Source organism: Haliaeetus albicilla, chromosome 4 (genome assembly GCF_947461875.1).
Source record: "Haliaeetus albicilla chromosome 4, bHalAlb1.1, whole genome shotgun sequence".
NCBI classification, from domain to species: domain Eukaryota; kingdom Metazoa; phylum Chordata; class Aves; order Accipitriformes; family Accipitridae; genus Haliaeetus; species Haliaeetus albicilla.
In genome coordinates this window covers 26,509,807-26,526,918 of record NC_091486.1, presented here as the reverse complement: position 1 = coordinate 26,526,918, position 17,112 = coordinate 26,509,807, and the positions used below count along the sequence as shown (strand labels likewise).

The 17,112-nt window shown below is 37.6% G+C and overlaps 1 protein-coding gene across 5 annotated transcripts in view; it reads left to right on the top strand.

The window, feature by feature from the left end:
* PDE11A (phosphodiesterase 11A) overlaps window positions 1-17,112 on the top strand; it is a 151,850-nt gene that overhangs the window by 64,857 nt on the left and 69,881 nt on the right. For all 5 annotated transcript variants that reach the window (XM_069781540.1, XM_069781538.1, XM_069781537.1 and 2 more), the window contains exons 3-6: window positions 3,720-3,809; window positions 5,955-6,095; window positions 9,710-9,774; window positions 15,205-15,340. In XM_069781540.1, coding sequence (XP_069637641.1) covers window positions 3,720-3,809; window positions 5,955-6,095; window positions 9,710-9,774; window positions 15,205-15,340 — 432 coding nt within the window. The remainder of the gene's footprint in view (window positions 1-3,719; window positions 3,810-5,954; window positions 6,096-9,709; window positions 9,775-15,204; window positions 15,341-17,112) is intronic.

Sequence of the window (17,112 nt, the reverse complement as noted above, 5' to 3'; positions counted from 1 at the left end):
TCTTTCCCTGTCATTAGTTCAAAATGGACATGGAAGGAAATTTTCTTTCAGATATACTCCATTTTGCTTCAAAAAATTTTTTTTAAATGGCCTTCAGTATAGCAAAGGGAAATTATTTTATGTCTTTCAGAAGGGTATGTTAGGTGTTTTTCCATGAGTTTCACACCAATTTTTGTGCATTGGTGTGATGGAAACATGTTGTATACTCAACCTTTGGGCCAGGTGTCAGTGGTTGCTTTGCAAGTTCCAGCATTAGGCTGGCTTCACTGTGTAATAAAATTATTTGGTAAAACCTGTACGGACATTGGCTGGTAGAGGCAAGCTGTCCTGGCCTGTTCACTGCTGTGGGAAGAACAGGGGAAAAGAAAACAGCTCCTTCTTGAGATCTTGTCTCACCAAGGCAAATTAAAATAACTATGTCATTTATCTGTTGTGCTGCTTAACAGTGTGTCTGTGACCAACATTTCAATACTCTGTCCTTACAATACAATTTAGTCTTCTGCCCAATTTATTTGCTGTTACCAAAAGTCAATATTATATTACTGAAGCAAATACATGCTGGAGAATTAAGATAGTAAAATATGGACTGTGCTTTATGCTCATTGTAACTTATATCCTTCTATTTAAGGAGAAATAGTAGAAATTAGCAGGAATTGAAATAGAATTACAGTGCATTATGGTTCAGTGATGCAATATGTTTTTACCTTGGAGCACCAGAGGATTAGTAATTATATACCCATCACTTAAAAGGAGGAAAAAAGGGTATGTCCAGCTTATGGTGGTATGTGCCATTTTCTCAGCTCTTTGCATTCTTGTTGGAGGGAAAAACCCTGAGGTGAATCTGGCATAACAATACCAGATCCTTACAGTATGTGGCTCAGACAGATAAGAGTTGAATATTATGTTACTCCATATTTATATGGAGTGTCAACAGCCATAGCATCAACACGGTGGAGGTGCTTGTAAAGCAGCCTTGAGTACTGCAGATTTAAATGCATAACTTGAAATCAGAATGTGATAACTGCTTTCTACTCTATTCTGCAATTTTGGTTAAAAAAATCTTATTTAAAATTCAGTTACGATTAGAAATGTCTTTATTCTTTGTTTATCTGGTACTGTATTACAATTTGCCAAAAGCAGTTTAGGCAGTAGTCACCCTTCCCATTCAGAAAGTACAGAAGAGGAATGACAGTAGGATTTTGTTTTGTCCGTTGTTCTTAGGTAAACAGGGATAATTGATTTATCTGTTATCACGGGGTGGTTCCTCTCTACCTGATGGTTGGTTTGTTTTGTTTTTTTAATTCATAGCTGTGGACATTTTTTAATTTCTTCTACTGATTATCTTCAACAGCTTGGTGTCTCTTTCTTAGTTGCACTGCACCTTACACAGTTAGTATGAGTGGTGAAAAGAATGATGTCAGCAGCTCTCCAGACTCTTGACATTTCATAAACCAGTGTTACATGGATGTTAATTTCTATATAGAGTCAGTGCCTTGTAAGCTGAGTTCCAGAGAGCAGTGTTTTTCATTATTGCAAAATTGTGTTTTCTTCTTTCTAAAAAAGACATCTTTGCTAGCTGTTTTTGTGATGGCTGAAGGTTCATAAACTTCTTGTATGCTTTCCATTGCCACAGGGTCACATTACCTTTGGGAATAGAGGTTCCATTGTGGGAGCGATAAATAGTAGTATTTACTTATTTTTATTAAGTAAAAATGCATCCATTCTCACTATGGTATTCATAATTGCACTAACGGTCAGATTTTTCTCAGGTCAAAGGTTTTCTGCTCTGCATCTCTTACGTGGCTGTGGTATTTAGTACTATTACAAGAAAATATAGATAGGGGGTTTGTTTTATTTTGGAAAGAAAATCTAAACTGAAATATGCAAAATTCTCTGAGTTCTTACCATAAAAATTTAGTCCCTCTTAGTGGTTTGTTACAGCCTTACTTTATTTTTCATTTTGTGTACTCCTTTCTGCAGATCTGTTGTGATAGTTGGCTAGTTTAATTGCTGCCTCTCTGAAAAGATGAATGTTTGTAGAGTCTAAAGTATGTCATTTTCCTTTAGAGGCAACCATGATGAGAAAAGGACAAGAGTAAAGCATTTGCAAATTAGTACTATAGGTGTATTCGTGTGTATCCTTAAAATCTGCAGTTATTCTGACAGAATGGCAGCTGCAAAGGTACAACTTTCAGAGGATCTGAAGATCCTTTTCGAAAACTCATTACTCAGGCTAAGTAGCCATGTAGCCAATGGAGTGTTTAAGGAAGATAAAGTAGAACAGCAGTTGCTGCTGTTTCAGTTCTTCTGGATGCTTGAAATTCTTGGGTTTTTTTCCTCAAAAAGTCTCAATAGTCTGCTTCCCTGGGTTAGCAGTAATTTTCCAATTAAATGGAATTTCAAAGACAAATGCCACTTTCTTGATGCCAAAACTTGTCACAGAAAGGATTGCTTACAGTGGATCCCCCAGTCGACAGACCAGGGAGGAGAAAGCTTAGCTTCTACAGCATTCTTTTGGCTCTGTAAAAAGCTGAGTGCCCCAACTCTCACTGGCTTTGCAATGTTAAGGCTATTCAGCACCTATAAAATTTAGTTAATGTCTCAGACCTAAGCTTGGGAACCACTCACCAGTGGCAGCACATTACGGACTTGTTATCAATATGTAGCTTAAAAATGCTGAACTTTGATCCATTGTCATCCTTGTGAAAGTGCCAGTCCTACAGGTATTCATGTATTTGACTAGCCTAGTTTATTCATTTCACACAGCCAGCCTAACAGATGCCTAAAGTCATAGCCAGCCTAAAGCAGTCTTGTGCACCTCAAAATATTTTCCAGTCCCTCTTGTCCAGTCTTTCTTAATGTATGATGATGCATTAGGGCCCAGTTTCTCAAGCATTTTCTTTAACCTCCTTTTTTTTTTTCTTTAACCTCCTTTTTTTTTTTTTCTTTTTTCTTCATTGAGAACACAATCAGCTTTCTAATAGTTTTGGATCAATGTGCTGTGTTGTACTGTGCTAATATTCTCCAAAATCTACATCCTCTAGAAATCAGCAGGAACGTGACTCAAGCTTGCTTCTTGAGCTTAGAATAAAAATGCAGTCCAGAAAAGTAAAGAATACTTTTCTAGGGAAGCTGTAGTGTCTACAGTAATTTAATGTAGTCTTCAGCAGCCATTTTATAAACCTGAGAATCTGCAGTTTTCCAAACAAGTTACAGAGGACCCTTCTTCCCTCAGCTTAATACTGCTGAGCATGATGTCATACAGTCTGGAATATATCCCTTTGGTCAGTTGGAGTCAGCTGTCCCATCTGGGTCCTCTCCCAACTTCTTGCACACCCCCAGCCTACTCGCTGGTGAGGTGGGGTGAGAAGCAGAAAAGGCCTTGACCTTGTGTAAGCACTGCTCAGCAATAATGAAAGCATCCCTGTATTATCAACACTGTTTCCAGCACAAATTCAAAACATAGCCCCTTACTAGCTATTATGAAGAAAATTAACTCTATCCCAGCCAAAACCAATACACCTACCCATTCGATCTCTGTTCCACCCATTTTATGTGCCTTGCCCTTGACGATTTTGTTTTGTGTTTAGTGTTCTGCTGAAGAACAAGTGAGCCAAGACCCTTCTGGGACATGTCACATAAGTTTTGGTCTCTTTGCTAGTAACATGAGTGTCTAATTGCAGTTGCTTTTAATGACTGGGAGTTTCTTTTAATACTAGGTGATGCAGATGTATCTCCCATTCTGTGGGATTGCCATATCCAATGCCCAGCTATTTGCAGCTTCAAGGAAGGAATATGACAGAAGCAGGGTAAGTAAAAAATATATATTGGACCAATATCAAACTTTTGTTCCTTCAGATGCCAGCTATGCATACGTGTTTGCTAAGCAGATGGGTTTAACTATGTTTTATTTCAAAAAATACATTTTCAACAGATCACTATCTTGGCTCAGGCAGCAAGCAGAGAGTGTGGGAGGGAAATACGCTCGTGGTGGTGGCTGTTGTTTCCTGATGTCAGTTCCATGTTTCATAGTGCTGAAACAATTGTGTTTGTGACACAGACAGTGCAGGAGAGTGTTGCTTTTGGCAGAGATTCAAACTGTCATAAAATTCCAGTAATATCAAACCTTTGCCATCCTGAATTGGTAATATGCAATTCATGTGCAAATAATGTAGATATATCTTTATAAAAGTAAGGAAAAAAAAAAACCAACCCAAAACAAAACACCTATATGTGAAGGGTTTTGACAGCACGTGTCTGCGTAGATACATTATTCACATTACTCCTGATTGCTGATGCCATGCATGAGTTGGGACAGGAGGCTCCAAAGACGTGAAAATAATGCTGAGCTCACTTTATTTACTTCTCAGAGAGGTCTTTATTTTTTAAGAAGTAAAATTGTAATTTTGAGAGTGATAATTGTTGGCTTTTTTTTTAAAATCGCCTTTCCTGCAATGATGGGAAATACTTTTGTTTTCATGGATCACATCTCCAAAGCTTCAGTAGCAATACCACTGGTAGTGGTAAAACCTACTCTTGCTTCACAAAGCAGGGGAAACTACAGTGGGGTGGGTCTGTGTATTGAGCACTGACATCTGTATATTCAGTATTTTGGTGCTTTCCACGTATGGAAACTAATGCTTTCCACTACTTTGAAAACTAATAGCTCTTTCTAATGGTGTATGTGTTAAAGGGTCATGAAGCATCTGAGCTTGTCTTCTGTCCAGGTCTGACTGCAGACCACTATATTTTGGCGTGGAGATGTAGAGGAGACTTGGCGGAGAAAAAAGATTTTCTGCCAAGGATTTTTTTTCTTTGTTTGATGTTCAAACAAAATAATTGTTTGACTACATAGAGACTTAAAATTTGCTGCAGATTCCCAGCCTGCAGGGAACAATGACAGACTTTTGAGGAGTTGGTGTTTAATCTTCTGAGGGAGGCATTCAGCAGAAAAGTATTAGGGACATTCTCATTCTTAATTAGAAAATGGTAAATTGTAGTGTTTGGACACATCAGGAAATTGGATTAGAGATACATATTCTTTGTTTCTTGTTGCCACTTCAGCCATGTGAGCATAACAAATATCATTGCCATTTGACAGCTACATGATGGCCTGTACTTAATTGCATTTCTGACCTGTTGGTGGTCTTTAGCTTTGCCTAGTCGATGGTTGAAATTAGTTGGCAAGTAACATGTGATGGAGAAGCCCATACTTCGCATTCCCTATCAAACTGGGCACCAATGGTGGCAACTTCCAGTGACTGACACCACCATTTTGCTGATGACCACTGCATTAGGAGAGCTAAGACCACTAATGTTTATGTGCTTACCTATATGGATGTTCTTTAGTGTCGGTGCCCTAAACCAGAATAAAGGAAAAAGCATGCTGCTTTGGAACCATGGTAAGAAAGAACATGGCCTATTATTTTTAAAGTTGGTGAAATGAGAGGGGAAGCCCTTCACTTTAAAACGTTGTATTTTACAGACATGTTAGTGGTAAAGACTGGATAGAGTGCTATTGGAATATGGAAGTATTGATGTGCTTCCTTTCCAGCTTTGAACATGCAAAATGTGTAATAAATGAATAAAATGGAGTTTAAATGCATCAGCAAATTCAATATAGCAAATCAAGTAACTCAATCCATACTGCGTACTTGGAGAGTTGCATTACAGCCATTGTTTCATTTTTGGACCACAGTGAAACAGTTTGAAAGATTCCCATTGTTTGCTAGGGGTTGGATTATGCCCAGTTGTGAGCTAAGAAATACTTCTTTCTTTCTTCAGATACCCCCACCCCAATTCTGTTGCCGTAATCATCAAGAACTTTATTTGAATGAAAATTTCAATGGATCACTCATATTAAAATTAATCCCAGAGATTATGTCTCCTTTGCAATGCTCCATGTATTTATTAATTCTACAATCAATGCAAGAGTTTTCTGTCCTTGTGTGCAGGCTTTACTGGAAGTAGTGAATGACCTCTTTGAGGAACAGACTGACTTAGAGAAAATTGTCAAGAAAATTATGCATCGGGCCCAGACTCTGCTGAAGTGTGAACGGTGCTCAGTATTACTTCTGGAAGATATCGAATCACCAGTAAGTATGGCTGGACATTCTGTAGAAAGGCTAATATTTGAGTGGTGGAGCAGCTGCTTTTAATGTGGTGAAGCTGCTCCATATCATATATAGGTACTGGACAGCAAGTATTCTTCCAGCACGTCATTCTTAAATGTAAGCTACGTACAGGTTGAATCTTTATCAACACCACTGTTGTGGTTTAGCCCCAGTAGGCAGCTAAGCCCCACACAGCTGCTCACTCATTTCCCCACCCCAGTGGGATGAGGAAGGGAATTGGAAGGGTAAAAGTATGAAAATTCATGGGTTGAGATAAAGGCAGTTCAGTAGGTAAAGCAAAAGCTGTGTGCACAAGCAAAGCAAAATAAGGAATTCATATGCTACCTCCAATCTGCAGGCAGGTCTCCTGACATTTCCAGGTAAGCAGGGCTACATCACACGTAGCAGTTATTTGTGAAGACAAATGCCATAACTCTGAAAGCGCTCCCCCTTTCTCCTCCTCCCAGCTTTTATTGCTGAGCGTGACATCATAAGGTATGAGATATCCATTTGGTCAGCTGGGGTCAGCTGTCCTGGCTGTGTCCCCTCACAATCTATTGTGCACCACCCAATCTAGTCACTGGGGCGGCAGAATAAGAAACAGAGGCCTTGACGCTGTTTAAGTACTGTTCAGCAATAATAAAAACATCCCTGTGGTATCAACGCTGTTTTCATCACAAATCTAAAATGTAGCCCCATACAAGCTACTATGAAGAAAACTAGCCAAAACCAGTATAGCCACTTTTTCAAATGGGAACTGAAAGGTACATTTATGATTCCTTCTGGTCATTTGAAGGCATTTAATGGGATGTCTGTAAGTTGCTGATGGATCTATCAGTGGTGTGATCCAGCTGATATGCTGTGATTCTCAGTTGTCTGTGTGATGTAATTAGTGCTTATTATGGAGCAGCTAGGACAGCTTAATTGAGAAGCAAGGTGCTCCTGTGGTCTGCTTAAAGAAGAGAAATGACCTGATTTGTTATCAAATATTTATTTGCTCAGTTCCTTTCTTTCATGGTATAGCCACTAGAAGGAAAGAAAAATCCTGTCTGTAGTTTCATTTACATTTACCTGGAATTTATGACCTTGCTAACATTTTCAGGCTAATGACTTACCAAATGGGTGGTGCTTGCAAGCAGCTTCAGAACCAGAAACAGTTGCATCATCAACCAAATTTTTAATGCTCATTTTTAGAATTAACCTTTTTTGCATACATTCCAATAAATAATTATCAGACATCTTTGTTGATATTTCTACAGCGTTCATACTTTTGCATCCATTATTGTTGTTCAGCTGTAGCAAACTGAAATACTTATGTAGCTTCTATTCTAGTATGTAACATGCTACATCTTTAAGCAGACTACTGGTCCCTCAGAAATAACAGATAAAAATAAACTCATCAAGACTTTATTAACTGACTGTCCTGTGTATTCAGCAACTCAGTGGGCTTTACAGCAGTCTAATCGGTGTCTTCATAGTAGTCAGCTTCTGAACTTCTCATGAATGTCTTTTTGTGAAATCCAGTATTTTAATGTGGAAGAACAGCAAGACAATAAGGGCTAAACCTGCACCACAGGGAGTTTTCTCAGCCACCTTTGGTGGCCACTACTCCATGGGATTTGTTTCCTTCCTGAAAGTTTTCCACTCACTCTAGCTGTTGGCAGGGGTATGTTTGGGAGTAACTATGTTTGCACATTTTAACAAGTTTCTTTAATACTTTGCAAAATAAATAATAAGGACTAGTCTCAGTTCCTAAATGATGAAAATGCTGTGAACAGATAAGCCCTTTTGTTGTTTTGGCCCAGTAATTTTTCCCTGAGGTAACAGAAAATCCATTGGAAAAGACGTATTTGCATACAAATGGCTACATATTCATGTACTTGTTCTTGTGATAGGAAGAAGCTTTTTGCATTCAGCAGGTGAAGTGAAAATATGACTATCAGCATTACTGAAGTACGTTTGGTTTTTGCAATTGCTCTGTCCATTTGACCAAGGAATAATTATTTCATTGCAGAGCTCTGTTAAGTTGAAAACATGGACTTAAGCTATATGAAACTATTTGTCAAGAGTTGGATTTCATGCATAGTTTTGACAGGTTCTTTCACTGGGACTTTGTAGTACTGCCATTCATAGGATATGAGAGCATTTTTAAAAATGTTTAATGTTTTTATTATTATTGTTATTAATAGTAAAATAAGTGACTGCCTTGATATTGGTGGCTCCCTTCACTGTTTTCAGGCTATTCAACACAAACTATTCTCCTTTCTACTGATTTGAGAAGTAGTTGAAGGATAAAAATGTTGCTTGCAGTATCATTCTTTTTTCTATCCAAGTATTGTTGGATTCACTGACTCTGTAATTGATTATTTGTTGCTGGGCTGTGACAAGTCTAAATGATTATCAGAGATAGAATCATAAGTTTGTGTGTATGGCAGAAAAAAACCATTATTTTCTTTCCTGGAGGAAAGGTATGATTCTTATTTCCTTTAAACTAATAGCAATTATGTAGTTTCAGTGGAGTATGCCCTAAATTACACTAGCTTTCATAAAAGCAAAATCAAGGTATTTCATTTATATATTCTTTGTCACAGAATTTTAACATTTCTAGTTTATTTTCTCTTTCTAGACCCCCACACACTGATTTTATAATTACAAGACGCAGTTCTACATTCTTATGAAACGGCACTATGTTTGCAAGTATCGTGTGATTTTTATTTTTCACAGAATAATACATTGTGTTAGTAGCAGGCCGTGGGTGGCATTGTTCACTTCATTTCTCTGCTCTTGGTACTATTTCTACCTTTGAGGATGGAGGGGATTTTTCCAAACCACAGGCAATGAGTTCTCATTCATCTAGACCAAATTCTGAAATGTGGACAGCCAAGGTATTCAGTTAAGCCTGAACTTTTTCTAAACAGTCATAAATGTTAGGTTAATTTGGAGTAGTAGAATAGCATCTTGCCACTCACTTTGTCATTTTTACAAGTGGCAAAGCAGTTATTTTCCTGATTTCTCCCTATTTTAGAGGGTTAACCTATATATCAGAATAGATCTCCATAGAGTAACTCAATGTTAAGCCATATCTAAAATATCATTGTTTGTACATCGCATAAAAAGCTTTTACAGTACAGAACTGAAGTGGAAGATGGGGACCTGTACTAGCATCCAAAAACATTACCTGTGTTCTACGTCACATTAGCCACTCTTAAAATGTTTCACTTATGTGCTGTTGGCACATAAGTTTAAGGAAAATTGGTTGCAATTAGTAGTGCAAATGGGTCTTTCTGTTTATTTTCCTATATTAAAAAAGTGATGTTTGGGTAAAGCTCCATAATTCATGTTCCAAAGCCCTTTGAAGGGAAGCATATACTGTTGCACAAAATAGTTTCATGAAGGAATCTAGATACCATTTGATTTGTTAGTGAACGGTGCACAGTGTGTATTTTGAACATGAATTCTCCATTGGGGGAATACAGATTGAATTTTTATTCTAAGATCATTGGATAAAAATACAGTTTAAATATAGGAACCTTATGTTACTGTTTTCTTACATATTTATTCATCTTAACAATTTTAAGTTACTTTTTTTGTGACAGGTGGTGAAATTTACAAAATCCTTTGAGTTGTTATCTCCTAAATGCAGTGCTGACACTGACAACAGGTTAGTGCTCAAGTCTTCTATGGCAATGGATTACTTTATTTTTCATATAGTTTTAAATTTGCTTGATCATAGTTTTATTTTTCTTGTGGAACTTTGGGTAGATTTGATTGAAGAGTGTGAGCCTAGAGTTTTTACTCAGACAAGACTCCTGCTTGCCTCAAATGGAGACTTGCTTCAATAGATATACGTGCCTATATGTCGTGGTTTAACGCCAGCCAGCAACTAAGCACCATGCAGCCTCTCACCCATTGCCCCCCCACCCAGTGGGATGGGGGAGAAAACTGGGGAGGAGAAGTAAAACTCGTGGGTTGAGATAAGAACAGTTTAATGGAACAGAAGGAAGAAACTGATATTGATAACACTAATAAAATGACAACGGTAATAATAAAAGGATTCGAATATACAAATGATGCACAGTGCAATTGCTCACCACCTGCCAATCGATGCCCAGTTAGTCCCCGAGCAGCGATCCCCCCTGCCCTCCCCCCCCCCCCCCCCCCACTTCCTAGTTCCTATACTAGATGTGACGTCCCATGGTATGGAATACCCCATTGGCCAGTTTGGCTCAGCTGCCCTGGCTGTGTCCCGTCCCAGCTTCTTGTGCCCCTCCAGCTTTCTCGCTGGCTGGGCATGAGAAGCTGAAAAATCCTTGACTTTAGTCTAAACACTACTTAGCAACAACTGAAAACATCAGTGTGTTATCAACATTCTTATACTGAACTCAAAAACACAGCACTGTACCAGCTACTAGGAAGACAATTAACCCTATCTCAGCTGAAACCAGGACACTATATTTTTATATGTATGTGTGTGTGTGTGTGTATATATATATATATATATATATGCACTAACATTGTATCAGTGTCTTGGAGAAGAAACCGGGAAATTACTGATGACTTTTTATTGTTGAACTCGTGGAGAACACGCAAATGTTGTTTTGCATACTTAATACTGAAGTTAAAATTACAAAATTATAGATTGTTTGTTGATCTCTTACAAAATGCTTCCTTGCAGCTGTGTTGAAAGGTTTCCAGTAGAATTTTATTTCTGCTCCTGTCAAGTTGGAAAGTCTAAAAACCTCAGAGAACATGTATTTCCTAGAAATTGTGTTCCTGTGACTAAATCTTTTTTGGGACCCCAGTCAAAATAGAAGTATATGTTTTGCTTAGTAGGATCTGTATTTAAACATTGATAAAGGGCTAGTTATAACTAGTAATAGAAAGACCTTTTTGTCCATGTGGGGTTACTGGAGTAATTCCTGCAAGATAATACAGCTGGTAACAGTTCGTATAAAATGTCCTACATACCGAATGAGTAGATGAAGGTTCAGGGCTATTGTGAGAAGATTTCTCCCATCTTTCAGGGCCCAAACTCCGTGACTATCATACACATTTTATGCAAATCAATTCATACTAATTGTGAATTAGAATTTTCCATATCAAGTGCTTGCCATAATGATAAACCTAGCCTTCTGTCCAACTTGCTATCCATTGCTTAGCAAACTTGAAGATTACCTTGTGCTTTGCCAAATTTAAACCCTTTAAGCAGCTTTTAAAAATATTTTGGGGTAATTTGCCTTCTTTTGTGCTTTATTTCTTCACCTCCACTGTGGTAAGAAGCTACCACTTCATTAAGGTGAATGTGCACATTGTACTGCAGATCATGACAGGTCATAATTCTTAATGCTTTTCATGGATTGATCTCACAGCATTACAAAAATGGGTGGTGATATTTTTAAGGTGTGCAAGCTGACAGCAGAGTCCAGGGCCGCACAGAGAGAGATGAGTAGAAGCTAGGTCTCTTTCATGCCCTATCCACTAGTTGAGAGATGGGAATGGTGAGACAAATGGAAAAGGAAAACAAGTGATAAAAAATAGGAAGGTTTAAATATGAATAAATAATCTGTTGATTTGTCTGGGAATCACAAGTTACTGCTTTTGACAAAGAGCTTCAGAGTAGCAGTTGGTCTTTCCTAGGTCAATTAAATGGGTGAAGACACATTCCTTTTGTTCAGGGACAGGAGTATGAATCATGGGATGTGGTTGTTATTCCTGTTTTTCTCAAACTTGATCTGTAGCCAGATTAGTCAAAACAATGTAGAGTGGTGTCAAGATAACCAAGCTGGCTCATTTCTTGTTACCATAGTTATATTAGCATGTTACCAAAAAGCAGTTTGTAGTAGCCTGCTCTGCATGTAGTCAAGTCAAGATTATTTTAACTTTGGTCTGAGACCTGAATAAACACATGCAACCTGGTAGATAGTCTTTATAAGATTTATAAAGGTATATTTCTGTGTATCTTAATATAAAGATTTATTGCTTTTTCTTTCATTTTTCATCCAGTGGAGAGTGAAGTTGGTTTTACAAAGACCAAGGTTGGACTGGCAGATATGATGTCACATTTGGATCTAGCACAGGCACAGCTTGAGTTATTGGCACTACAGTGGGAAAACAAAGGTTATTTAGCATACAGAACAATGCCGTGAGCCCTTGACATTTGAGCATTTTTCCAGTGAGTTTTGCCCTTTTCATTCTACATTCTGCAGCCATAACTGATGTAAAGTTGTGAGATGTTTCATGTGGAAAAAAATGGCAAGATGAGATTCTTCATCATTACACCAGTGAAGATAAATGTTATCTCTTTGAAATTTTAGTGGAAATCTGAAGATATTATAGGTAGAGAACAGTTCTAGTTATAAGTTTTATCTGAAAGAGAGAGAAGCTCCAAGGACAATATTAACTTTTCATGTCCTAACATACTTCCTCAGTTTTAGAAGAAATTGGCTTTTCTTTTGCCCTTCTTGCATCTGGCTAATAAAAATTCACCTGTTTAGTCCCTAAATATTATAATGAATATTTGTATCTTTTTTCTTGCCGTTGGTTGTAAAGAAATACCTGTTCACTTTGCAATTTTCCAGCACACACCATGATCAAGTTTGTTTATTATCCATAATTGTACACTGATGCTCTTGTTTTTGCCAGTCATTTTGTTCTTGAAGTACATGTTTGTCAAGTCTCCTAAATTTTCTGTCCCTTTGAAAAAAGATTACATAAATCTTAGAAGCCTTGAGGGTTCAGTTCTGATGTATTCTAGATGAAAATGAGGCTGAGGGAAGGTGCTATGGTCTATGACTTTCCTGCACAGAAGTAATCTTGGCAGATGATGTAGCTGAGATTTGAAGTTCTCTAACCTGAGTACCAGTGGTAGTGGAAAGGTCAGCTGCCTGAGCCAGAGAGTGGGTTGCATGGGAGAAAATATCTGTGCTCCCTCCCAGCTGTGCTGGTACAGAGAAAGTGCTGAAATCCCTGCTACTGCTGTTTCACCACCACTGTCCCTGAGATGATGTGCACTTGGGTATCATCCCATTCCCTGCAGTATTTCTATGCGTCTTAAGGCATCTTTCTGCTCTTCTAGTCCTAGGAGCTGGAAGGGTTCATGTCACTACAGAGGATTGAAGGTACCCATGATTTTAGCTGTACCACTTCTCTACCGTACTTTCTGCCATCCCTGTCACCCCTTTGGGGAAGATAGCAAGGCAAGCAGCTGCGTAAGGGCAGCCTGCAGCACTGCTTGGTGGTCTTGAGCTGGGTTCACTCTCCTGCCTGGCGTGCAGTGCTCCTGCTAGTGTGGGGGCAAGACAGGGAGATGGTGGCGTGCAGCTGCCTGCATCAGTTCAGCAGGACTCACTCACAGCTTTCCACAGTTTGGAGAAAATTGTTGCTTGTGATTTTTAGAGTAGGTTCTGAGCTGCTCAGGGTGGAGAGAGAGCCAGCTGGCTGTGATTTGCATCAGAATTAATCACTGATATTTCCTCCTAGTGAAAGTTGAGTGCCTCTCTTCCACAGTGTAGCTGTAAAGCACTTGCTAGGAATGGAGACAACATAGTAGAACATACTTTTAAAACTTCTTCCTGAATTATATCTTGTTTCTTTTACTTGAATTCATTTGCTGCTTAAAATGCTTGACACCCATAATGCAGTCCCAATTTAAAGTGTCTTATATTATAATGATAATATCCAGATTTTTAAGGTATGAACTGGGAGCTATGCATTTGAAATTAGATTCTTATCCTTAAAGATTTCTTTGCTTCTCAAGTATTGATGTCTTGAAATAAATTTTAAATTTATTAAAATTAAATTAAATTTAAATGAAGTTTTTACTTAGCTCAGAAAACACTATATCCCTGTAAAGGTTCCTGTCAAAATATACACATAACATTTATTACAGTTACTCAAAATTCTTATCCCAAATGAAAGTTGATACACTTAGATTTATTTGTGTAAATTTTTATTATCTTTATAGTCTTTTAAGAATATTGAGTTTTCTTTCAAATGAGTGACTTAGTTGAATTAGTCTCCAGAAAATCAATGCAGCTAACAAAAATCAATCCTTTCACTTTGATTGAGTCTTTCAAGCATTTTACTGTGCATCCTTCTTTCATTCATGTGCATTGCTTTGAAGTTCAAGCTATTGGTAGTCTTCTTCATGGCTGCTCAGAGTCACTTTTTTTTAAGTAATATTTCTCAGATGTTGAAAATTGATCAGTTTTCTTCTCAAAACTAAGACAACATGCATTTGTTTATTCACACATGAATAGCTACAGCTTGCCAATGTCAAAATCCTGTCTGCAATAAGTCAAAGAGAACTTTTCCTGCTGATTGGATAAGGTATAAGGTGAGGACTTTAAGGTCTGTGTAGATACTGAGTTTTCTGGAGAAGCAGCAGTGGAGTGTGGTGAGTTGAGCACATAATTCTGGTGTCTTATGCTCATTTACTGACAGCTCTCCAGCCCCTCGGTAGTGGTGGCAGAAGCTCAGCCAGGAAAAAAAAAAAAAGGAAGCCTTCATGTATTGTATGTCTACTTGGATCCACCTACTGCAACACACTTACATTATTGATTTTAAGATTTATTTCATGATCCCTTCTTCGGCCATTCAGGTCTGGCATTTCAGACCAAAATAAAAAAAAATGGCATTTCCCTTGACAGGAGAATTATTGGAAGTATGAATTAAAAATACCCTAAATTACTAGACTAATTTGAAAAATTAAAATCTTAAAATTATATACTTTCAGGTAGCTCTACAGAAAATATTATTTAGAACTGGTTGCTTTTGATGAGGAGGCCTGTCCCGCAGAAACTTGGAACATAATCCCACTCTTGATTCATGTGTAAATGCATTTCATTATTAAATGCTGTATTTACTTTACTTGGCAGACTAATGCTATTTTCAATAGAAAGAATTGTGCGAAGGAGAGAATTTTTGATGTACCATTTCAATAAATACAGAATAATTGTTCCATAGATAACTCTTAGAAACCATTAATAACTGTGAATGGTTCTGCTGCTTCTGTGAATGTGCCTATAAGACATGCTGGACTTCAAGCAATGTTGACTGTATTCTTTTCTTCCCTTGCTATGACTTTTGACAGTTTCAAAGACAACGCGGAGAAATCATCATCTTATTCTGACTGGCTAATAAATAATAGCATTGCTGAACTCGTAGCTTCCACAGGTCTCCCAGTGAACATTAGCGATGCCTATCAGGATCCTCGCTTTGATGCTGAAGTAAGAGATTTTTAGAAATGTAAATATACATCATATTTTTGGCATTGCAATTAATATAACATAATTTTGTCATTATATCCAAGTGGCTTTAAAACATGTGAATATTTATTTTGAATTATTTTTTTCTATCCAGTATGTCCTCCTTCTGGTCTGCTGATGTTGACATGGCTTTATACAGTAACCACAGGTCATTGAATTAGTGTATGACTTTAGGCAGTTACTTAGTCTGTCCATGATTAATTTTTTTTCTATTTGTAAGTGATACCTTCCTCTATCAAGTGCTTTGATATTTATGTAAACCGAGGTTTATTGCTGAAAATTCCGCTGTTGGTGTTCAGTGTTAGCAGCACCATCGTTAGCTGTTGGGGTGACTGGGACTATACACACACAGAGTGTAAACAGAATTGGTATCTAGAGAGACAAATGTTGTCTGTGATCTAACTTAGCCAACTAACCTTTTAATTTGCACAGATAAAATATACACACTGGATTAGTTATTTCTCCAAGATACATGTCACTCCTAATAAAAGTTGTTTATGTATCCTATGGTATTAATTCCAGGCTCAGTTAGGAAAGTGTAGGTACAGATAAAAACATATACATGTACTTAACATCTAAATAAGTGTTAGAGGCATATGGAAGGACAAAATCTTCACTGAATTCTATCCAGTGAAACCATATTACTATGGGGGACTTGGCCAGCAGTTGGGCAGCACATTAATCAGTGGACAGCCTTGGTCAGCAAGCTTGCTAAACTATATTACTACAATAAGTTTGCTTGGAAGTGTTTCATATTGAGAGTTTGCTTGGTTCCAGTTTTATTCCATGTGTCATTAAAGGGATTCTCTCTCAAACCAGCAGAATTTGTCAAAACAAGGAAAATAAAAGGGGCCTGCTGTGAAAGTGTACAAGAAAACTTGTGTTGATGCTAATTTGTTCAGAATTTCAAAAAGTACAATTAATGCCTGGAGTCTATTTCTTGCCAAAGAGATATGCTAAAATAAAGCATGCCAATCCTTGATATCTTTGCAGTGGTACTTTCAATATACCATGTCCTGAATAATTCAGCTATCTCTTATTTGTTTCACAGTTAGTCCTTTCCAAGTTAGAGGCACTGCCCAATTTTTATAGAGAAAAAGAAAACACTTAATACAAAGGGCAGTAATTATTTTCTGTTGGTGGGTTCCTATGAAAATTTAATTCTTGAATTCAATTGTTACAATCAATTATTTCTACAGTCAAGTGTAGTAAGAGGAACATATTATCACTTATGACTTAGATAGAATCAAACATACATTTGTAGTTATGAACAGATATTCTTCTCTCTGCATCTATTAAAAACACTCTGTTTTTTCTCCCAGAACACTAGTTGTCATTTTCAAATATTGATGCTCAATTTTCAACTCATTCACTGAGAATTTAATGCCAAAGTATTTTCACTGAGTTCATTTTAAGATATACATCTGAGGCAATTGTTCCCCCCCTCCCATGGATTTTAGGTAGCACTCCATGCTGATTCCAGTGGTGAGTTCTGAGTATGTACAAATAAGCAGTACTCTAGTTAACACCCGAGTTACATCTTTTGCTTGCTAGGAGATCACAGTGATCCCATCCTGCCTCCAATATATGAATTATTGCTGATCTTTTTTATTTTTCTTCTATTACAGATTGCCTATAGCACTGGCAGTTTCAGTAAGAGAAGGTCTCCTGATCTCCTGTGAGTGGGCTCATCCCACTCTCTCACTCTATTTTGAAAAAATATTTTATTTGCT